We start from the raw sequence: 25113 nt of genomic DNA on the forward strand, positions 1-25113 counted from the left end.
AGCATGCCCATCTCCAGACCGTCCTGTATTCAGTAACCAAGACAAAGCTGTCTAACCCCATTATCATTCACTCCGTGTTCTCCGTCACTCATATTCCAGTCTGTGTTCCACAGGAGTTTTTTTAATCCATTTGGATGGAGTCTTTGATCTTCTTACTTGACCATAAGTATAGTAACCTTAAAATTACAGTCAACCTTGAAATGTGTTTACAGAATCAATGCAGATGTCCATATCCATCCCATTACTGCACGTCTGTGGACTGGTAGGGAGGGCTGCAATCCCAGGAGCAGACCAACCCTCTGCTCTGCACATTCCCTCAGACCCAGGGACTCTGTTTACTTCCAAACGCAGTTCACAGTCTCTGATTTTTATTGGCAACAGAGGTTATGTTTGCCTTCCCAGCGATCTCATTCTTGTCTAGTAGGGCCACAATAAATGGGAATTGGCATCAAAAAGGTGAATCCACTCAACCTGCCAGCATGTACTTGACCTACATAAAACTTTTCTACATCCTGTTTTCTCCCTAGTTGACACCTTTTCAGAAGGAAATGCTAGGGTTGGATTGCTTGGTTTTTCAAATTATCAACCAAAATGTTCCCTTCCGTCAGTTCAGATAACCAAGGAATTGATTATATAAAGTTGCTTAATGTGGTCAGCTTCTTCATAAACAGATAAGTCGCTGAAAGGTTATCTCACCACTATGTGATAATCTTGGGATCCTGAGTTGGAGAAAACTCAGAAATATGCTAAAGTAGGTATTGGGAACAAGGCCAGTTCTTGTTCTGTCATTAAAGTTCCAAACTTGTCACCCTCTGAAGTCCCTGTTATTTTGTTATTCAAAGAACACATAATTTGAAAGCCTCTGTCTACCATCACCGTTTACAAAGGGAAGTCATGTTTCCTCGTTGTCAATTAAACACATGTTGTCAATCAGAGCTTTCAAGCCACAGAGAGAGCTAGTAGTATGTAAGTTAATATAATCCTATCCAGAAGCTAAGAAACAGACTTAGATAGATGGTGAGCCTTCCCATGAGACCCTGTTCAGAGGGACCGAGAAGAGCCCGTGGTCTGTGATGCCGCCCTCAGGGAGTCCTGGGAGTGAACTGCCCCACGGGTGTTCAGGTTCACAGTCTTGTGAAACCCCTTTCAAGTTGCGGATTTCATCTGTTGCCTCACAAGTGAAGCCAGTCCATTTTCTTGGGCACTGAGGTGTTCCCCAGCCTGGCTTTTCTGTCTAGAAAATGCCATTTTTGTAAAGAGCTGTCATGCTTCCTGTCCTTTGGCTTATGATTTAGCTGTTCAGGAAAGGTGCAGGCTGCTCTTGCTTTCTCAGTGCTGGTGATACGTTTTTGTTTTATTAGATCTTTAAAATATCGGGCTCGTGGTTTATGAGTCCTGTATATACTTTTGTTCTTTTTCTGTGACTGGTCAGACCACATTTTTTTTTCTCCCTTTGTAACAGTAATAGTGCCTTTCTAAAGAATATCATGGTCTCCAGAATGGCTGCATAATGCAATGGAGGGATGTGTTGGGCTTAATGTCAGGTCGGTCGAGGTGTCACCCAGGGTCTTTGCTGATAGGAAGGTTTGAAGCTTCTCAGACATGGCCCTCGGATTCAGAGATCATCCGGCTCTTGCCAGACTTGTTTTGACAAATCTGAGATCATTTGATACTAATCACAAACTTTTCTGTAAAATAAAGATACTAAGCGGCCTATGTCCCAATTGTAGGCAATTGATGACTGAAAGTTACTAAAAACCCTCAGTTACAGGGAAGCAATGTCTCTTCGCCTTGTGTGCATTGAAGTACTGGGGCCAGTAGACCCTGTGCCCTAGGGAGCCTGATTCTTCCTACGTCAGAGGAAACTCTTCCTTGGAGAGATGGAGGGAGAAGAGGGTCCCTGCAGCCAGTCCTGAATTCAGGTAGACGTCACAGGGCCTGATGCTCTGAGGTGTCTGTCTCATTGTATGTGGCTCCTGCAGCCCCTGGAACAGCTCATCTGCTGACAAGTTGCCATTTATGGTTCTGTCCCCACTTGGAAGGAATGCAAAACATTTTCATCAGTCTTGCATACCACTTGGTTACCCTACTGATGTGAATCCCCGAGTAACCCTTTCCATGACATCCAGTTACTTGTTCCTGTGCATACCATATCTCACAGTCCATCCTGCACTATTAGTTCTGGCAAGTCCACCCCAGCATATAATAAATGATGGGAGGAAAGAGCTTTTTGGCCTAGCATGGTTCAGCCTGCTGTAATATCAGAATCCAGAAAGCAGTTCTGTTTTTAGACATCCTCTTACTAACCCAACATTCATAATTTATGATTTCACTGTAAAATTCCTGCAACATGACACCAAAAGTAGTGCTGCCCTTTAATTAAGTACTCTCAATAGGAAAAATGTAGAACTGATGTGCAAAACATCTCTGTGTACATGATGATTGATAGTGATTACATCTTTATGAACCCAGCCTAGAGGTCTCAGCTTCCTGATGGGTGAAGTAGTCTGTAGGGCTACTTCCTGAGTCTGTTGCTAACCAAATCGGAGCTCATTCACAGACACAATTTAGAAACAGGGAGGTTTGAAGCCAGCATCTGTCTATACCTTTTCACAAGTCTACGTGGCATTGCTCCTCGCCTTCATGGTAAGAACCTACAACCAAATTTCATACCGTGTTCACACTGTAGAAAGGTGGTAATGCAGAAAATGAAGGCTCAGGGGAGGGTGTCTTTGAGGGACCCCAGTTGTCATGAAGATTTTTTTTTTAAAGAACAAAAAGAATGGATGACAGAAGGGATGTCTGGCCCTGTTGGTATGAGACTAGACATTATAGCCAGAAGAGGACCTTGGGCTTTTCCATTTTCAAAATTATTCTTCCAACATTTTTTTTCCTTAGCTGAAAAGAGATCCGTTTTATTTTTAAAAGAGTGCCTCTAAATGTTAGGAGATAAAATCCCAAGTCTGGGGCTACCTCGCTTATCACTGTTTTCACTCTGGTCTTACCCTTCACCAGTCAAATGGTCACATCAGTCCAAGCACATAACACCTGCTGGGAGGTAATTAGGGGAGTGCGTGTGTCCGAAATACCTCTGGTTCCTGGGAAGGAAGGCAGCAGGTCCATCCAAGGTGCTAATACGTGTATTAAGTAAGCTTTTTGCTGTATGTTCAGCTACTTTCATTCATAGTCATAGCAACGAAAACTAAAACTTTGTGCAACACTGTCATTTATCACCTCATTAATGCAACAGATAACCTTTCTCTGGAACTAGATTGATGCCATACATGCGTGTTGTTTTCTCATGTTTTTGCAGATTTGGGCCAGGCTTAGTCATCTACTGGTATGGATTTATCCAGGAGCTGGACTGTAACCGGGAGCGGGGCATCCTGCTCAAAGCCTGTTTCCCCACGGACATTGTAACCTTGTGCCATAGCACAGCTTGACCCTGACGATCCTGGAAGAAAAGCTGGGAGGAAAAGGTGAATGCGGAAGCAATTTTACTTTCCTGCAGTGTAAACTCCTGGCAACATCTGCCCTGAACTTCAGCTGAACCCTTCCTGCCCATGGTCACACCACTGCCTCTTTAGACAAACATATCAAGAGTTTCTGTTTTCCTTCATCCCTTGCCGATGTGAACAGCCAAGAACTACAGACACAGCCCACTTATTATCAGCATTTCTGTCTCTGTCAAACAGTTAGTTTATAGATAGTCATAATCTTCCTTCCTTCCGGATGGCTTCTCCTTGTATACTGAACAAAAGAAGAAATGTGGAGACTGAAAGGTGTGGTTTTTCAGTTCTCCTCCCAGTTACCGACTCACCCTGGTATCTGTTTCTAAGCCTCCATTCATTCTGTCCCCCCAGCCCTCTCTTCATGCGCTCACAGCTACTGTGCTTTGCATCACCGCCGTGGCCTCCTCTACCACAGGCCTAGCAGAACTGAAGCCATGAAGCTGCAGCCGGGCCCTCACTGTCCCCTGCAGGGCCCCAGGAGCCCTCTAGGGCAGCCTGTGCTTCTTTTGTCCAGTCTTTACGGTTTCCTGCCTTCTGTGGCTTCAGTCCAAGCTGAAAAAATACACTTGATGAGAATTTCCTCTTTTTATAATACTTATTTGAACACCCAACATTTTCCATTTATCTCATTTAAAAGTATTAGTTACATTTTGTCTGGAAACTACACCCCTTCTTTGTATTGGGGGCTGGGGGGAGAGAGCTGAAGCTCAGTGCCAGCACTGACAGTTTTATTTTTAAACACAGCCAGTTGTCAGTATGTTTGGTGATCAATATTTTTATGAGTAAAATGTTTTTAAAAGCACATTCTGTATACTACTTTGTGTCCGTGTTTCATACTACATAATTATGTAATGCTCAAATAGTTTTGGTATTAGAAATGTCCAACTTTGAATGAATTAAGTGTCCTGGCAATAAACCTAGAGCAATTTTCAAATAAAATAAGAATTTTTTTCATTTTAATTTATTGCAAACTTTTTATACTGCAAACCAAATTTCAATCTGGAGCAAAACAACATTAAATTCACGATAAACCTATCTTTTGGCAAGTTAAGAATTAATCTATGCCCAAAAATATAGTTAGTGAACTATTTGCCCCCACCTTGACAGAACATAGTATCTTTTATAATATTGCATAGATGAGTTTGGGTGTATTCATAATGTAACTTCTACAGACACCTTCAAGTTATTTATGTTGCTTGGTTCTTTCAAGACTAAATATGTCACTCGTACTTCGTTCATTTGGTACCTAAGAAGGTTTTTATACCCAAAGTTTGCTACCTTTCTTTTTGAAAGGCACAAGCATGTCAGGTCCAAATGTGTAGATTTTAACTCTGTTGTGAGTTGCCTTAAATAAAAGAGGAAGAGAATGAAATGGTAAGGAGGCATCAGCAAACTTCTGTTTCTGAGCAAGTTATTATGCAGGTGTTGTGAGTGAAATAGAATTATGTGAAACCCCTGATAGTCTTGATATACACATGTACACATACATTTTAAACAAAACTGTTAAAAGCAGTTTTCATGACATGCCGTAAATTGCTCTTTCTTCTTCTAGGAATAAATTACATTTATCTACGCAGATGTTGAAAACCCTGTTAAACCCTTGTCAAGGATTTGTTTGTTTTACATTAAACAAATTATGATGAGGGTGCACAAATAAAGTAAAAAATAAGGAGGAGCTTGCATTTCACATTCATTCTACCTGGTGCCTTGACATGATGTGTTCTGAGAAGGTATTGGTGTTCTCCAGCAAAGGCACCGCCTCCTCTTATGATGAGGTTCTGGTATTTGGCCCTGAAGAGTGGGAAAGAAGCCAGTTGTAAACTGTACATCTATCATAAAGTTACAAGTTACTCAAAACTAAGCTGTTTCCCATGTAAAAACTAACATAATTATTATATCTACTTTTCCATTGGAAGGGTGTGGGGGAAAGGGAGTAATAGTCCCACATTGGAAGCTTGAAGCCTTCTTGTCCTTTCTTATGTTAGAAATACTTACCTGTGTTATATGTGGTGCTTGTTTAATTGCTTGCTTTTTTGCTTTAGACAAAAAAAAACATCAGCCCTGGAAAGTAGCCGTTATTGCTGCCATCATTAGAACATCAGCAGTAAAGTTAAATCTTGTTTTATGGAGCATTCTGCAAACCATGCTAATGAATTATGCCAGCCCAGAAAGCAGGGCTACGTGTAAGACGTAAAACAAAGTGATGTTCTCTCTGGCACATACGGATTTGCCAAGCATCTGCTGTCACAAAAAGAGACTTCATGCAAAGCGTGGCCACAGGTCAGCTCAGCTAAGCTGATCCAGCACTAATGTTTCAAGTGACTTCATACACAACTTCCCACCCTCATCCCTATGCAAAAAGAAAAAAAAAAATTATGAGAATTTTTTTTTCCTTTGCCCTCTAGGGAGGTTTATGTCAACTCTTCCAAACACTCCTAAAATCGCATATAAATGAGAAGGTTAGGGGTCCAAAGTGGAAAGCTGGATCTCCAGGGGACATCATTTCCTTTTAACCATAGGTGTGTGTACCTGCTCATTATTAGCAAGGCTTGATTCCACCCTGCAAAGAATGATAGATTGTTGGTCTTTGGGGGGTTACTTAACTCATTCAAGCCACTAGAGGATTGCTGAGAGCCCTGGATGAGGTAATACACTAAATGGCCCTGGTGGGCCTCGCTAATTAATTCACAGCGCCCAAGTGAACAGTTAACTCATTCGCCTCTCACTTGAGGAGCAATACCCCTTGTTTCCTTTCCCCTCTGGAACCAAGATACCTTACCTGTCTGCTCTCTTTAACTTGCTCCCCATTACAGATGTGGTGTTCCAACTGAATTAACCCTTCACGCTATTCCCTTCACTTCTTACCTCTTCTCGGTTATCTTCCCCATCACTAACTTTTGCCAGTTAACTTCCCCCTGGACGCATATTCTGCATTTTCTCAGTTGGCTCTTTTTTTCTATGGAAAAATTATCTGAGCACCAAAATGCATCCCCCATTAAGTCCTGAGCCAAGTGTCACCAAGGTAGGAGTGGGCAGGGAGCAAGTGACCTAATTCCTCCAGGGAGAAGGACACCCATGCACCCTCCATGTGCCAGGGTGTTCAAGTGCATTGGTGCCACCTGAAAGGCCATAAAACTTTTAACTGAATAATAAGATCTTCCAGGATCAACTATGGCATGAGATTTAGGCTGTCAGAAAAATGTTTTTGCAAACAGAGCCAAGAGAGCATGAGAGGTTTACAGCTTACTTTCAGCCTGAGTGCTGTTCTGCTGTTTTTAAAATCATGAATTAAAATAGTAAAAAGCCTGTATGACTCGGTTAGAGAAGCGCCCCCCGGCTCAGCCATCTTGGGGACAGCTTGCCACTTGCCATGCTATCCGAAGGGAACAAATAACCTCAAAGTAAAACTACTTTGCAACAGGCATGGGAGGAGAAAAGCTCCCAACTAGCACCTTCTCCATTCGGGCTAAAGAACAAAGCAAGCGTCACTGGAGAGGAAACTAAGAGGCAAACAATGGGCCTTGTTCTGCAGTGTCACGTTTGCAGGGAGGCGCCCCTGAGCCTGTTTGTAAAGTCACACTGAGGCTAAGGAAGGGTCGCAGCGACAACTGCGACCGTCTCGTTGTAATACCCAAAACTAACCTTCCCACACACAGTAAGCACCATCTGTATGTGTTTTATGAAGGACATGCCTGGATGCCTAAGCTTAAATAAGAAAGATGGAATTATGAATTAAATGATAACCAGAACGGCCTGGGCTACCCTTGGGTTTCTCACTTTCCTGCTATTGTCTTGAATGTGGCTGTGAGACAAAGAGCTGCTTAGGTCAAGCCCTATAAATTACAGTTTTCATACAATAGTAATCCACCAAAATGATTTCAAAGCTTGATCAAAGTGCTTCAAAAAGACTTTTAAAACTTTTCCACAATGCAGGAGGAGGGGAAATGCTCTTTTGATGCCTTAATTTGTTTCGGTCAATATAGCAAAGTTTGATTTTGGCATCATACTTCCTTCATATAAAACCCAGCTCCTTAGTTCAATAAATCCAACTTGTGCTTATTGTTGTTTCATGTATACGCACAGAGGATTTAAGTTTTCACCTAGTTAACTGGCACAGCTAACCATTTGAAGTCACTTGTAGCATAAGGAAAATATATACCATTTTAAAACCAGAACATAACAATATTTAACTGTAATGTTCAATGTATTTAAGACTTACTTCCTGTGCTTAGAATAAAGCAGACATCAGTGGATTTTTTGGCATCTTAATAATCATCCTGGCAACCGATATTTTTAGTTTTTCATCACTTCTTCCTCCTCGCTTGGATATACCTAGAGCTGCCTCATATCACAGGCAAGGAGGATGGGAAGAACCCAAGCAATACAGAGCCCAGAGGCTGCTGGAACCAGCCGTGTGCAGAGGTGGCAGAGGACAGCTGCAGCAGGTCAGGCCTGGCTAAGACCCACAGGACTACGTCAAGGTATTCTTATTGTTTAAAAGGAAGGTCATTTTGAAATGCTGATGTGAAATATAACCAAGTCCATGAAGTAAGAATGACTGAAGTTCACAGTTTAACTGAGGACTGAACATGAAGCCAGTAACCATTAACCTAAATCCATCATGGATTCCCCTGGATGTGCCTTAGTTAAAGGTACTTCTAGAATAACTAGCACCTTTCTTCTTACATACAAAAATGACAAAGGTATGTTTTTATACACCTACATGCAGAAATAACAATTCCAAAGCAGGCTTTCTATATCGTAATTAATTTCTTCCATAGGGGAAACCAAAATTTAATCAAAGCCATCTCTGCAGGAAACTATAGTTTTGTACATAAACCAAAAAATATAAGCCCCCTTCATTTGATTATGCCACATTGCTCTCCATTGTTAACTTACTTTTTTCTCTAGTTGTTTAATCTAGTCAAGATTTCCGGCTGGATCATAAGCTCCATAGAATAGCAACTATATTTATCATGTTCACTGCTCTATTCCCTAACAGCTAACAGAGTTGCTGGCTCAGAGCAGGTGTTCAGTAAATGCTGAATGAACAAATGAGTGACTATTAAATTTATATTAAATATATTCTCACTCACTGGGATTAAAGAGTAGCTGGAACCTTATAATTTAAACTTATTTTTTTCAGCTGAAAAATAGGTGTTTTTACTGACATCAGGGAAAAGCATCAGATATGTTGGTGTTAAACAATTAGTTTAGAAACCCTCAAAATCTAAAATAAAGCAATTTCATCAACCAGAATATTTTAGGATGCATACTTAGTTTTAAGGGGAATCCATGCGATTTCATTGGATTTTGACTTTATACATTATTGTTTATCCAGCACATTGCTAAATAAATGGGAACATTAAAAAATCTTATCTTTGTTTCTTTTTCTAAGAAAAAAGGCATAAAGCTTATCTTTGTCTTTACATTTCTATTTAAGAAACAGTCTCCTAAGACCAAGTCAGGACCCCAAATCAAATGTGTTTTGAACACAAATTTTGGAATACTCAGTGGAGTTATTAGATTAACTGCAAACAGTGCTTTAAATTGCACACTTTTATAATGCTGAGCTGATAGCAAAGGGCTTCCTGGCCATAGAAGTGGCTGACTGGCTCAAGAGAGAAGGGTTCATTGGTCCTTTGTCAACAGGATCTGCCTTCGGACAGGCACTGTCCATGAACTGCTCAGTGAGTGTTTCTCTGTCAGTCATTCATTCAGAGAATATTATCATTTGAAAGCCAAAGGCATTTGGCATATTTCCTCATATTTTGGAAACTTGTAGCACAAAAGGAACTGAAACTTCCACATTTCTTCTTTACTCTGCCGGTTTCCCAGGACTTAATTTGTTGGAGCAGTTTGGTGCCTGGTTCCTTCCCTGAGTATCTGGAGAAAACTGACACCCATTTCTGACATACGGATATGCCCGAGATCAGGTCCTCTCTGGCTCCAGGTAGCATTTCTGTCTTATATTTCTAGTATTTAGGCTATTCAAGATGCACGTTTATTGAGTCCCTGATGTGTATTTAAAAATGCTTAAATACAGTGCTGCAGGAAATTTTAAAATATGCAACAAAAAGTCATCTTGAAAAAAATCATTATTTGTCAAAATAAAAAATTTGAAATTTTCAGAAAAGTCAATACAGTGTAATAAGGAAAGAGATGTAAACCTATGAGGCTTTGTGTAGAATATTTTAACTCTGGAATACAGGCAGCAGATAGTTTTCTACTTGCTTATGATGGCCTTGTTCACTGCTGTTGAGAAGAATTCTGAAGCTGAGTTCAGCTCAGCAGGAATAGGGTTATAATCAATTATGGGCACTAATCTTTGGAGTGGGTAGTGATCACAAAGAGGCCACATATTTTCAATTCTTGCCCTAAGCCACTCATGTTTAGTGCAAGTATAAATAAATTCAACTAATGAAACAAGCAGTAACATTTTCCATTGGTTCTATAATATCAAGTCAAGTGTCTGGCCATGGCTGAAATCTGTGTAGTAATTCATATAAGCTAAACATGTTGATAGGAGTATATTTAAAAGCTCAAGATAAACACTAGAAGGCCAATGATAATTATTTCTTTCAGTAAAGTAAATGCCTACAAGTTAAATGACATTATTAATGAAAGATATTGAGTCTCTATTTTTGGCTCTGCCTAAGGATCTTAATACAGGAGGATTGTCTTCTATTAGATGATCTTACACATGCCTTCATTTTTTAGGGTTTTTTACCCAACCCCTACCCCCAAGTAAAACCAGGCTGGAATTTCAAGATCAGCTGCAGACCATGCCTTCCTTCTCCTTCATGATCTCTGTATCACCTGGGAATCAATTTCCTACTAAGGACAGGTCACTTGTAGAAGATAGTGATTGTATATTTATAGTATTTGTTTTAAAATATGCTCCCCAAAAGGAGTGTTAAATTATTTTAAAGGATGACAGAGATCGGTATGCTTTACATGATCATGCAGGTTTTGTTAATGTACTTACTGTTAAACCATAACTACTTTTCCTAAAACTTTTAAATTGTATGAGGTCATTAATTCTGGCAGTTAAAATAATGACAATCATTGCACATGGAAAACTAGTAGGTAAAGCCTAAAAATATTGTGTTTCTTGCTAGTTTGAAAAATCCATCTTGTTTTTCAAAGTTACAATTTTTTTAAAAGTGTACATTCATTTTTGCAATACATAAAAAAAGTGATCCAACATAACAGAGGATAATCGAAAAGCAGAACAAAAGAGATGGCAAAGTGGACATGAATGCCTTGCATGAAAATGGAACTCAAGTCTTTTGGTAAATTATTTCCTTCTTCTTCCCTACTCTCCTTGAAAGTGTTGCCCAATGACAAAGGGGTTTGAAAGAGCAGAATGGGGGCGTGGAGTGAGCAAAGAATCTCATGTGAGAATTGAATTGCATTCTCAGTTGGTTCCTTGACAATTCCCTAAGAGGTGTGTAGAAAGTAAAATTGAGCCATTAGCAAAGATGAGACAAGTTACCAGAGACCTCATTGTGCAGATGAAAAAAAAAAAATGAAGTCTGAAGAGGTCAAAGGACTCATCCAAGGTTGCACAGCTAGCTAATTAGAGGCAGGACCAGAATCTGTACCTCCTAATTTATTTCAGAAGGGATTTCCAATACCTTAGTTATGCTTAATATTTACAGAGTAAAGGGTCATGAATTATTTTAAAATGAACATTCTGAGCCTTACTGTTTTTGCCTTGCTCCAGACACCCTAAGCTCTATAGTAGAGATCAGCTGGTGTTTTGGCAGAAATAATTATCATCTTATTTGCACTTTAGTAACCTAAAATCCTTATCATTTGGTGGCAGTTTCTGTACATTGCCATTTAGCCTAGGAATGTGCCACCAAGAATAAATTTGGAAACCTTTTTGAGACATTTTTCCCCCTGGCTAATTTACATAATCATTTGATTTTCCTTCCATTGGAAAAAAAAAATCACAGCTGTTATGTTTACCGTTTTCTCTTCCTATAGGAATAAGATAATTTAAGCCAACAATAAATCACAAACTTTCCTGATCATCAAGCAAAATGATTAGCATGTAATATTCTACATCTGTCCATCATAGAGCCTGGTGACTTACACAGGCTTTGACAATAGGCAGGAATCCCTGCTTCTCCACTTACAGATAAGCACACTGTCTCAAAGCTTCAGTTTCTTCATTTGTAAAATCGAAATAATATACTTATCACATAGGACTACTATGGGGTTAAATAAGACTAGTACTTAATACATCATAAATCATGGCTCCAATTAAACTGGCATCATATAGTTGTATTATACATTATAATTATTATTACTATCACCATAGAAAGATCCATTTGAATACATAATAAACATCATTAAAAATGTGCATTTTCTCTGTTAATGTAGAAATCAGTATAAGGTGGATAGCTTGGCTTATTATTGGTTATCTAAAACTGATTTGTTTAAAAGCCACTTTCCCAAAAGTTAGGATCCAGGCAGAACAAGACCCTCCTTTGAGAGCAGGCATATGCTTAGTGATTGTTTTCACAGACAGATGTCTAGTTTCACATTCCTCTGCTCTGGAGGAGGAGCTCGGAGACAGGAAACCTGTGTTTCTTTTGACAGTGCCCGTGGCCTTTGTCACAGATAGTGGCAGCGCGGGCCGCCCAGGAACCCGCTAGCACCTCCGGGTCTGACAGGCAGCCCAAGTCCGCGTGTGCCCAGTGAGCCCTGCAAGATGCATGGATTCGTCATAATGCAAAAGGTGTCCTTACGGGGATTGAAATGCCTTCTCTGGGCCATTGTTAATTCAGTGAAGGAAAGCAGAAAATGCTCTCTGAATTTGATCTTTGAAAAAACAAACAAAAAAAGTCAAGCAAAAAGCATTTGGAAAATTCATGACTTTGTTTCTCAATTCTTCCTCTGATTATTATGCCACTCTTTGGGGCAGCTTTTAAAAAATACATGACTTGTGCCAGTGCACCACCATTAGACATAAACCTCATTAGATCACAGACAAGCTGAACAATTTTTAAGCAATTGAACAACTGCTCATACCTCCCTCTCAAAACATGGGCCAGTCTTCCTAGATGTCAGAGGCAGATCTGGAGCGGATTCCCCTTGGCAGCAGAAAACACTAACAATGCTGCTGGGCATAAGGTGGGCTCTTTTCATCTAGAAGCTTGAGAACATTTTGCGAACAACTAACTACAGCCTCGAAAAACGCCTTGCCAGGTGGGTAAGTGCTCTTATGTCCACATGCAGAGGATGTGCTTCTTGTAGACGTTGCCTATTTATTTACTTTACAACAGTGAAGGAAATGGGAAAATGCTTACTCTGAAGAGAATGGTTTTTCTATGTTTTCTGATACTATGTTTTCTGAAAACTGAAGAACAATTAATAAATAAACATTAAAATCTGTGTCTATCCAATCATGAAAATTTTCACTGGCCCAGACTCACCTGTGATCAACACACAGAGAGTGTCTTTTCGTAGTCTGTTAGTAGTATCTCATGGAACACTGAAAGACCAAGATATCAGACCGGGATGTCAGTTGGCACCCTGGTAATGCCTCCTCCACACCTTCACCCTCAACTGTGGAGTAAGAACAACTTAAAGGAAACTGATGGTGATGTGCCTTCAATGGACCCTTTGCTTGCCCATGAGTTGCATAAATTAGAGAATTGAAGAACAAAAATACTATCTCTTTTAACACAAAAAAAAGTGTAAGTTCAGCAGAACAAAAGTAACAGCCTTGAGAACTTTGCAATGGGCCCATTTTAGCATGGCAGGCTGTATGCATTAAAGAAAATCCACACTTTCATTAACTGAATTTGAAATTTTCAAATTGCATCAAACTCAGCATGGCATCATATCTCATTTAAAAACAGGAAGCCTGATATAAACTGTCCTGAAATGGCTTAGTATGATTATTACCTGGGCTTGCACTTGTTTAAGTCAAATGAAAGAGTCACCAAAATAGTTAATTTGTCCTAACTAGCACATAAGCATTTGTTGCTATAGCTGAAGCTGTGACAGTTTGGGCGTCTTGGCTGCTATGACAACCATAACCGTCCATGTGCTGAAATGGGAGGCTCACCAGAGACAGCCTGAGTGGCCCTCCCCATCTAGAGTGGTGAGTCAATGCTGCCACCCTAAGAAGGCTCTGGAGTCAGTTCCAGAGAGCTACCCGGCCCCCAGAATGAAAATCCATACAGGGAATAATCTTCAAGAAAAAGAGAGGTTATGTGGCAAACATAATTTATTGTCTGCACAAACCACACACATGCATACACTCACTCCTTCATCCTTTCTAGAAGAATACAATTTTTATCAACACTTGAAGATAAATGCTTTATCGCAGCACCCATGGACTGATCCAGTGATGAGCATGTGGCACCATTGTAACCAGTGAATGGTAAGGAAACACCTGTTGTGAGGTTTCAGAGGAAACTTTTCTTCCCTGATGAAAGGAAAAGTCCTTCTCTGCTATCCCTTTCCTTTTGATATGAGAATGGGATTGCTAGAGCTACAGTAGCCTTTTTGTGACTGTAAGGAAACAGCTAGGAAACCGCTAGAGCTGGGAGTACTGGAGCCACTGAGCCCAGGTCAGCATTGCCAGCTACTCTTGTTCCAACTGTTACCCTTAGGTGTTCTGTTATTTGCACTCAAAAGCATTCCTGACAAAGGAATCTTTTGAATTCCTAGAACAGGGTACTTGGTGATTTCTTATTTGTACTGCAGGAGAGAGATGGTTCAAATGCATAACAAAGTACCAGTTGCTCACGACATACCCGGAAAGACTGATCCTTAAGCAATATGAAACTCTAAGAAGGCTAGGATGGAAGCTACTTCTCCTTAGAGAGGAGGTAAGCCCAGCAATTCATTACTCAGCACCCCCCTCAAATACATCACATTGTAGAACTCTGTGAAAATCGATTGTCTATGACAGAACTGAAGCCTCCGGGAACATCATTATTAATACTGAGAACAGAATGGAAAATGAGGGCAAAGAGCCCCCTTTGAGAATTATGGATTCTTATCCAGATGTACAATCACTTGGGGATAACACTCCCACCTACCTCCCTACTCCCCATCCCCACAAAACAATGCGATTGTCACTGAATTACCCAACCGAGTACATTAGCCAAATTTCCTTTTCTATCTAAAATGTTGTGATGGCAAGGATGGCACCTGTTGTGCTGGGCACTTCATAAGCATCTAAGTCCAGGAGATATAATCACCTACAAAGGAGGAGGTAGAAGCCCAGCAGTGCTGGCGCCAGGCGCCTGGGCTCCGACCACAGAACCAGCTCTCACAAGCCGTCTGGGGCCCCTGGGGCCCTGGCTGCCTCATCTGTAGCCCTGGCAGTACTAAGCTCCTCTTGCGCATGAGTCGTCAAGATCAAGGCATCTAATACATACCAAGTACTTAGAACAGGATCAGGCTCCTAGTATATGCTTGATAAATATCAGCTATCACTGTCACCCCTTTTCCAAATGGGGTCATTGAGGCTCAGAACTTAAGTAACTTGTCCAAGTTTCCCAGCCAATAAGTAAAAAAATCTCTCTCAAAATGTCTAATTTAAATAACATGGTTATAATTTATCTCTTAGGCTATTTTAGAAAGTGTGATAAATATTACCAGTGCTCACCAATATTCTATTTTCCTTGACTTCTTGAATGTTCAGAATACACTTTCCAGCCCCCTGGTGACTAAACAGGGCCATTTCACCAACTGTGGCAGATGAAATGTGAGTGGCCGAGACCTGCTGGGAAGGCAGTGAATGCCTGCAGGATCCCCACTCTCTCTTCCCCTGCTCTCTCCCCAGCCAGAGTTCCAGAAGGCCAGTCGCCACACTAACGTGGAGCAGCCCACACTCTAAAATCACTCAACAGAAATAGGCTATGTGTTCAGGGGCTTGGGGTTTAATACCACAGCATCAGCCTAGCCCATCTCAACGAATAGAGTAAAAAATTTCCAAACAACAAAAGTTATAGAGTATTGACTCAATATTCTACTTAATCAATATGACATTATTTCAAGGGCTTATCAGTGATCACCCTTGCTAATTTATTTTTTTTGTTTCATCTAACATTATAATGGTGGTATGATGAACCAGAGGAAAAGTTCATGAACATTGTTCCATAGCTTAATTTTCTGTTACAAGTAGTAGTCATTCTGTAGACCAATGGGGCAAAGATAAATAATTATGAATTTTTTAACTAACATAGCTCATAATTTTAGTATTTTAGAAAGCCTTAATGTTATTGCTGCTTCACTTCTTTTTTTTTTTTAGGAAATGAGAGAAAAATCTGTTGTAAAAATCATCATGGCCTTTGGGTTTTTGAAAGTCATTTTAGGTACCCCTGTATGGAAGCAATCCTCAGGAAAGCATTAACATAAATTGTTTTTATTTCCCCCAGACCTGGGACATAATAGTTTAAATCTTAAAAGTAGGTCAGTCTTCTAAGGACATGGTTAAGAAAATGAAAGCCTAAGCCACAGACTGGAATAACATATTTGTAAGTCCTAACTGATAAGAACTTGTATGAAGAATATTTTAAAACTCCCAAAACTCAAAAAGAAAACAACTCAAAAAAAAAAATGGGAAAAGATTTGAACAGTCATTTCAATAAGGAGATACGCCATATACGTAAGCACATGAAAAGATGTTTGGTATCATTAGTCATTAGGGAAATACAAATGAAAATCACAACAAAACACCACTCTACCTATTAGAACACTTTGAGTAAAAACTTGACATTACCAAATGTCGAGGGAGGATATGGAGCAACTAAAATTCTCATACATTTGCTGGTAGGAAAGCAAAATGGCATGGCCACTTGGTTAAATAATTTGGCAGATTCTTATAAAATACCATATAACCCAGCATTTCTACTCCTAGACCTTTGCCCAAGAGAAATGAAGGCAAATGTTTTCACAAAAACCTCTCCATGAACATTTATTGTAATATTACTCATAACTGCCAAAAACCAGCAGCAAACCAAATGTCCATCAACTTATGAAGGAAAAAATGAACTGTGGTGCATCCAAATCATGGAATACTATTCCACAATAAAAAGGAACCAACTACAAATAACATGTCACAACATGGATAACTCTATAAGGAATTATGCTATATGAAAGAAGCCAGATTTAAAAGACTATATGCTGTATGACTCCATTTATGTAATATTCTGGAAAAAGAAAAACTATAGGGATGGAAAGCAAAGCAATGATTGACTTGGGTTGGGGTGGAAGGGAGGAAATTAACTACAAAGGATCATGGGAGAACTTTTTGGGATGTTGGAATATTCTTAATTCTAATGGTAGCTGCATACTGTAGGCATTTGTCAAAATTCATAGAACTGTACACCAAAACAGGGTGTACACCTTGTAAATTATACCTCTGTAAACAAAAAGCCCCAGGCCTGGGGATCACTGCCATTCGATGTATGTGTTCTTCACAATGTTTCACTGTTACCCCGTACACCTCCCCCCCAAAAAAAATTTCCTTAGCAGTAGAAAGTGCAAATTCTTCTGTTCAAAAGTGAGAATATTAAAGATTATTGATGAAAGACTACATTGAGAAAATTGTCACTGTCTTCTACTTTTCTAAAGGAATTCCACTCACATGGTGGAGTTCTACGTGGGGATCAAAGTGGTGCCATTCCTAACTCCACTACCTTTCTTAAAATTCTCCAAGCCCCACCCATAATCAGCACCAAAGGTGTGTTCCAGGTCCTGTTGTGCAGAAGCATGACCAAGAATTTCTTGTGTCTTCATTTCCTTTGCCGTTGTATGTGTGCGTGAAGTTAATTCAGTTTTAATGATTTCAGAATTAAAGAGGCAATATTCAGCCAGAACCGAAACTTATTTTTTAAAGAGAGCTAATGTTCACCATATGCCTATCTATACTTCCTTGACAAGTAAGATAAACTTTCAGATTTTTCTCTGTGGCTGACTTAAAGAACATGCGTGAAGTGATTTAAAATTTTGACTAACTCCATTCTTCTGTTTTGACTTATACCTATCAGCCTCACACATGAAGTCAAAGTATGAACTTGAAGAATCTATGTGTGTTTTTAAGAGACATTTAAGGGCATTCATTATGGCTGTTTAAACTTTTTAAGTGCATTCTGATGGCATCTGCCTAGAATTCCCCGGAAACCACTGAATTCAAATCTTTATCAACTTAATATAATATCTCTGAGACCATCTGGTACTTAACAGTTCAGGGGACACAGACAAACACATCCTTCTAGAATCTCTATACCTCTTATCTAAAGTGTTTTTTCCCTTTACTAAGTAGAACATGTCAAAACTTCCACATCATTCCATAGTCATTCTTGTCTATGATAATAATGCTTTGAAATATGTCTGCCCTTATTTAGACTGGGTTTGCACTTGCAATTAAAACATATAACAATAATGTCCATTAAGCACTAAGTCTTTATGTTACAACTACTAATTTTTATGTTTCAATCTCAAAGAGAATAGAAATGCAACTTCACTCTCACTGAGTAATGAGTTTCAATGTCAGCAAAATAATAAGGAAAATATTGATGCTCACTGAAACTAAGCTTACTATATACTCTTTCTTTTTAAAGCAAAAACATATTAACAGTTCTACAGGCACAGTGTGGAAAAATGAATTTCAAAGAACAGCAGTGTGAATGCTGTAGTTTGCTTTCAGGTTCAGTAGATTTTTAGCTTGAGTAATAGCTTAAAAGATTAACCAGCTATTCATTTCATAAGTTTGAACACACACCTCACAGTGGAAAACAAATTGGCATTTGGAGTTCCTGGATAAAGTGCTATTCAAAGTGGTTCTATAGTCATTAAAACATAGAGTTAGTTTTGTGAATGGTGTCAGTGTAAAATCTTTCTCATGTAAAGAAAGCAGTAGGAATAAACTTTAACTCAAAGGCAAGTTCTTCTGGTCCCTCATCCACAATGTTTATCCCAGTGGGATACGGTACAGTCTGTGCAATCGCTCTGTTCCACAATAATTATAAAGAGCAATAACATGTGGTATGAATAGAACACGTAACAAAGAACAGCAGTAGATGGTAAAATAAACCACTGGTTATGTCAAAACTAATAACTTATTTACTCATACAGAGTCAATGAGTTAAGAGGTCAGATGCACCCCATTGTTGAAACCTTACTAAGAGTACACGGTGGCTTTTCCTGGTTCATCATTTTCAGCAGTTCCTTCAGAACCATTCTAAGGATTATGTGAAGTTGACTGGATTTCATTAACGGCTTGTGCAAGAACACGTGCTCCTATCTTTGAACATGAGTCCAAGATAGTCGATGTAATCATTTGCCTTTTTCTTTGACAGTTTCTGGGAATAGGTGGAGCATTATAAGACCTCTTGTCATAAATACAGCATTCACTATCACGGAAAACAGCATCCATCTTTTTTAGGAATGAAAGTAATTGTACAGCGTGACACCCAAAGCATCTTTAAAATGTTATGTATCATGGTGTACTTAAGAAAACAGTGCACTTCTCATTGATCTTCCCATTTTACTTTGATTTAAAATGCAGATCTTTTCTTCCTATTGAAATCTTTGCATTTTTATTTATAAATGTATAGGGGGGGAATCCATTTCAGACATATGCAGTCTCATAAATTATGTTTGGTAGTTGAAACAGTATGTACTTATGTCATGGATTGAACATCCTCCTTTATTAGAATGCTATTTATTGCCACCAGCTGCACTGCTTAGCTAAGAAAGTTCTTGACACCAGCGATTGCTTTTCAGCACCACTGCTTCCGGCTGCTAACAGGGGCTTCTATTTCCAAATGAAGCCACCCCTCTCAAGCTCTTCCTTCTGCTACACAGATACCTCCTGTCATCGTGAGGATGGGGAATTGGTGGGGGAGGGGACCGCACCCATTTATGCTCTATGATCTCCCCTGCTGTAAATCTCCCAAGGCTTTGAGATTTCTCACCTAATAGCGCTGGCCTGAGAGCTGTCAAATGCATTCAGGGAATCTACCCAAGAGTAATGGATTTTTCAAAATTAAGATGTGAATGTAGCTTGTGATCAAAGGGTGTTTTAGAAGAGAAGCTAGGTGCAGATCACGATAGACACTGGTCTCTATTTTATTACATTTTACAGCAGGGAAACTAGACAAAGGTAATTACTCTTCTTCTGTTAAAGACTATTATTACACTTGCATGAACAGTTAACCCTGCTGTTATTTTCTCTGCTGCCTGTTCCGATGGCATCCAGACCATCCAAGCAGGAAAGGTATAAAAATGGTGGTGGGGGGTGGGGAGGTCTCAGCTCATTTCAAACTGCACAATAAGTCCACTTTGAAAAGTAATCTTCCAAACCACAAATGTGTATGCCAACACACCAGTGCATTCCATTATTTGTTGACAGGATCTGTGTCTGTGTCTTCTGCACACTAGTTTGAACACTGGCTCTTTTTTTTTTTAATGCCTCCACACATAATTGGGCTCCCAGAGCCCACATAGCTAACAGCAGCAGACAGTGACAGGGGGAGCCCTCCCTCTGTTAACATGGAAATGAATTTCCTTGTTCTCCTCCAGAAAGGAAATTCCCTCTAGGTCAAGGTTGCGGCAGCAGTGTGGGGAGGGCAGGCGCACGTGAAAGATACCTTAGCCCATGATCCTGGAAAGCTCTCTTAGTGGTGTCAGGCCCTCAAGCCTTCAGACACAGCAGATTTCTCCTCTTGACTAAACAAGAGGACAAGCAGAAAATTGATTTCTAGACATTACCCTTGAGATACAGATTGAAAAGTAGAACTTCAGGGCTCTCTCTACCCCAACCACAACAAGTTCAGGCAAAGACAGGCCCTGAGTGTTCTTCATTTCAGGTGTGGAAATGTAGCTGTTCAACCTGAGGTCCCCTTTTCAGACACAGTCATTGCTCCCCTCTAGGATTTGGCTTCTAATTCAACGGGGGTTTGGGTCAAAACAATAAAGCCATGTGGCCGTTACAATAACTTTCACCTGAGGTTCACCAACCACTCACCAGGCAGATGTTATTGTCTGCATCTCACTGGGGCAGAAGCCAGAGCACAAAATCATCACCTCTGGTTTCCCTGGTACCAGCCACTGGCTCAGAAATGTTGACAGGGATACCTGACACGCAGCCTGGCTTTTTGTTTGTTTTGCTTTGTTTCCTCTTGGGCCAATCTGCAGTGTCAGGTGGAGGAGAAAGAGCAGGAAGAATAACATGGATTCAAAACATCACAAGGAAGAGGAAAATGCTGAGCTAAGAAGAGGTGGGGTGCTGGCCGAGCCTGCATGTGCCTCCCCCTGGAAATGGGAGTCTGGGAGGGGTGACCCTCCACACTGTAGCTTCTCAACGTCCTGCACACTGACCATCAAGAAGAAAGAAGAGGAGATGTAGGTGACTTGGTAGAATGTCCCAAACTTACATGTGCTCTTTAATGAGGTTGAAAGTGGACAATGTATTTTAAACAATTTAAGAATGAGGATCAAGTGTTTCAAAAAAAGGGATTACCAGGAAAAGACAAATAACTATGACACTAGAAATGGAACCTCAGGATTTAAGTTGTGTATATAGGTTAAGGAAGTCAGAAGAAATGTGGTCAATACCTTCTTTCCAGATCATCTTTTATCTGAAATGTCACGTAGCTGAATCTGACCTAGTCTTTTAATAGTCATTGGTGATGTTAACAACATACATTTTGTTGGACAATATGGATATAAAAAATGTTTTAAAAAAAACAGAAATTTGAGCCTGTTTCCTCTGTCTTGTGAGGTACTTTAAATTCATTCTGTAATATCCGTTCAACAAGTGTTTGTGTGTCTGTTGAAGACCAGGTACTACACTAGGTCTTTGAATTCTGGATTTCTAGGATATATATTACCCTCAATGGCAACTATGATAGACAAAAAATTTTGAGGATCCTATTGAGCCAATTACAGGAGGGTCTACCTTGACTCTCATGCTGTAAGATGCCTTTTAGGAGAGTCTACGATTTAAATAACTTCTCCTATGCTTCTTCAGGTTATTACAGTCTTCTCTGCTATCTACATAAAATTTCCTCACTTAAAAATTTGCAAGTGAGTTTGATTTAACAATGACAGTAATTGAATAAATGGGAATTACTAATAGTTATTGGTTCTCCCATTTTTATCAAAGAAAGAATAGTTATTAAATAACTAAATGTAATTTTCACTTCAGGAAAATAAATACTTTTGAATAAATCAATTAATTAGTGCTCCAATGTCCTGCCAGAAATTCATATCAGCAGAATAAGCATCACTAATGGCACTAATAATTGTTCATCTCAAGTGAAACCAGAAAAGTAAATGACTCAACCCACAAGATTTTATTTTAGTTGCAAGAAAGTAAACAATTTCAGCAATTACACTGAATGGAATAACACAGAACAAAGTCAACTTAATGTGCATGGCATCCAGAGCCAGACTGTGTGAGCTGCAATTCTGCCTTTGCCAGTTAGTAACTGTGTGACCTTGGGGCAAGTTGCACAATTTCTCAATGCCTCATCTGTGAAGTGGGTATAACAACTTACCTACTATGTAGAATTGCCCTAAAGAACACATTATTTTGTACATGTTATCAATCAATGGTAGCTATGGGTATTATAATGTCAGAAATACATTAAATGAACATACATGGAAGAGTTTGCAGCTCTGTTTTGCTTAGTACAGGTGTAAAACATAGTTTACACCTCTGTACCATTGCTTCAAACTTAGCTTTTCTGGGTATATTAGTCTCTTTTCTCTCTATATTATATATATACACACATTACCCTCTTGTTTTATTTCACTGCTTACTGAGACCAAATACCTGCCTTCTTCCCCACTTAAAGAGCTCCTAAAATCCTTCTTCTCCACAGAACACTGCTTGACTTGTGTAAGATGATAAATCTCTTTCTCCTTCAGTTTCAACAAGCTGCTTGCACAACACAAACACAAAGTACACCAAAGCTTGTAAGTCAATGTTTACATTACATCCTAGCAAATTTTTTTTTTTTTTGCAATGTGTACAGTTTAAAATGTAGGCTTCTGTCCAGGGTAGGAGTTTTGTCTACTTAATTTGTTTCTGAGCTCATCTTTGACCACAGTTGTGGCTGGAGATAGTGCTTCTAGAATATTCTGTACTCCCTGTCACTCCAAACGAGTGAGAACCGGGAGTAAGAAGACCAGAGAGTTGTTTCCTCCTCCACATCTCAAGAATGAGCATGACACCTGTGGAGCAGGCCCGAGGGGAGAGAGGATGGCCCCTGTGAGGATGTGTCCTTCAATCTCCAAGCCACAGCGCCGTCCTAAAGGTCTGCCATCTGTGTAAAAATAACACGAAGTGTCGTAACAGAAGGAGAAGCTGTGACAGGACTGCTTAAGAATTTTGTATGTAAAAAAAGCCTTCACCCACCCCCAATCCTAAATTATATAAATGATAACATGCAGGCCAGGCATCTGCTTTGCCATACTCTAGGACGATCTTGAGTCTTTCCATGAGAATTGGCATCTGCCATACAAAGTTAAAGGGACTATTTGAGAGGAATCTACCTTAAGAAAAGTTCACAGAGCTAACAACAGGCAAGACAATGGTTTTCAAGTTTCGCTATATACTGGAATCACCAAGGAAATTTACAAATACTAATGCTGGTTCCCACCCCAAATATTTGGTCCAGGATATGGTCTGCATGTCTGGATTTAAAGCCCACCTAATGGTTTTAAAGTGTAACTGAGAAACACTGATCCAGGGAGAACCAGTTGACAAAGGCAGGCAGGGTGAGCACTGTGACCCAGGCTTCTCCATGACTTAGTGAATTGATGCTACAGTGAAACACGGAGTCCTGGCACTGGCCTCTCAAGCTCATCTACAAATATTTATTGAGCATTTACTATGTGCAAAATTCTAGGTCAATTCTCAAAAGGGATCAGATGAATTTTTTTCCAAAAGAATGGAACACCTTCCCAGAAAGCACTTTCCTTACTGTCTCCTGTAAATTGTCAACCTACTTTGTCTCCTCAAGAGAAGCTAGCTATTACTATTATTGCAATTTTTCTCTTTCCTAAAGAAGACTAATTAAAAATAAAAGACAAATTTTTTAGGCTATGATTAGTTGTGTTAAATTGTTAGAAATAAGGGAGAGGATGTAGATATATAAATGTATTTTCTTATGTTTCCAAATAAAGTGAAACTGCAAAGAAGCCAACGGGTCAGCAACTACGTCAGGGGACTGACTCCATAAACACACTCATCTGGTTTTCTAGGAACTGGGACCTTACCAAAGGGAAGGGATAATGGCAAGAAAGGGAGAAAATTACAGTATAACGAGGACAAAGGTAGAGAAAGCAAGGAACCAAACGAAGGATAGACCGGCGAGTAGAGAAAGGTGGAAGACAAAAAGTGGATCACATCTTTGCACAGGAAGTCCCCACCTCCCAGGGCTAGTTGGTGCCAGCAAAAGGCATCTCCCTGCTCATCCACTAGGTATGCAACTATAATTTAATAGGAAGTAGTTCAAAAAGATTTGCTTAGAACTATTTCTAAAATGAAAGTACAAATAAAAAGCAAATGCATTTTATTTTATAAGTAACAAAATATATTTTATAATTCAATGCAGCACTTCTTAGAATCCATGCAGTACTTCTTAGAATCAAGAATTTATTTTTCTGGTCATTGTAATTTTCCCAGTAACATTGTAAAACAGCATAATATACCCATCATTTCACATTTTACTTTGGAAGCATAATAGCGTATCTTTTGGAAATACTTGAAGCTTTCTCACTTGGTTTTTCCAAAGGTCTCACTAAAGCCATGTGATATTCACATTCTCTGTTTAAATTATCTTCTTTCCACCTTGATTTCTTTTCTCTAGTTGTTAACTCTACCAGATGTCAAATAGTGGCTTAAAATGTGATTTATGCAGTTCACCAATATCACTCTCATTAATTTTGTAAAATCCTACATCTTCTGAAAGACACATATTTTTTTGCAATTGATTTGTACTGTATTGTGTTGTTGACCTTTTATAATATTGATAGTGAGAGACCGACCAGGGTGTTGACATGATGGGACCATGTGAATGTCCTAACTGAGGCAGGAAAGACAGTTGGATAAAAACCAATTGTTTGTGTTATTTCAGTAATAGATATTTCTAGGTAATGACCACTTTTCCCTAAACTACCTGATAATTTCAGAATTTGGATGTAAATAACCAGATAATGAGGTCCTTATGCATTAAAGCCAGGGAAGGTAACTCAGATATTTTGCTTTCTTACTTCTGTTTCTCCTACTCCAAGGATGGTTACTAGCTATTTTAGCTGTCTTACTAGGCAAGAATCTCTAGTAAAATTAGAAATGATTCCTCTTATATTTTCCCACAGATGAATGGAGTAATAGAATTAAGTCATTCTATGGAAAATTATCTAATGGATAACCAAAAGTTAATTTCGAAAAGAGCACCTACCAAGAGCTGAAAAACTATACTAATGAGTAAGTATATATTATAGAAGTTATTTAATAGCCAAAGTTATAAATAGTTGGATATAAAAATTATTGGTGGTGTCCTACATGATTCAATAACTGGAAATCCACTACTTAGATGCCTCTTCTTAC

General features: G+C 39.4%; 1 protein-coding gene and 1 long non-coding RNA gene across 10 annotated transcripts in view; one reads left to right on the forward strand and one right to left on the reverse strand.

The window, feature by feature from the left end:
- The window catches only part of CDIN1 (CDAN1 interacting nuclease 1), a 209106-nt gene extending 203922 nt beyond the window's left edge, over nucleotides 1-5184 (forward strand). For all 9 annotated transcript variants that reach the window (XM_036998442.2, XM_036998440.2, XM_036998437.2 and 6 more), the window contains one exon: nucleotides 3314-5184. In XM_036998442.2, coding sequence (XP_036854337.1) covers nucleotides 3314-3443 — 130 coding nt within the window. In that variant the 3' untranslated portion in view covers nucleotides 3444-5184. The remainder of the gene's footprint in view (nucleotides 1-3313) is intronic.
- The window catches only part of LOC118968398 (uncharacterized), a 55954-nt gene that overhangs the window by 8717 nt on the left and 22124 nt on the right, over nucleotides 1-25113 (reverse strand). Inside the window, exon 2 of the long non-coding RNA XR_005056044.2 lies at nucleotides 5212-5303. This is a non-coding gene — a long non-coding RNA (uncharacterized lncRNA). The remainder of the gene's footprint in view (nucleotides 1-5211; nucleotides 5304-25113) is intronic.

Source organism: Manis javanica, chromosome 8 (genome assembly GCF_040802235.1).
Source record: "Manis javanica isolate MJ-LG chromosome 8, MJ_LKY, whole genome shotgun sequence".
Lineage (NCBI taxonomy): Eukaryota > Metazoa > Chordata > Mammalia > Pholidota > Manidae > Manis > Manis javanica.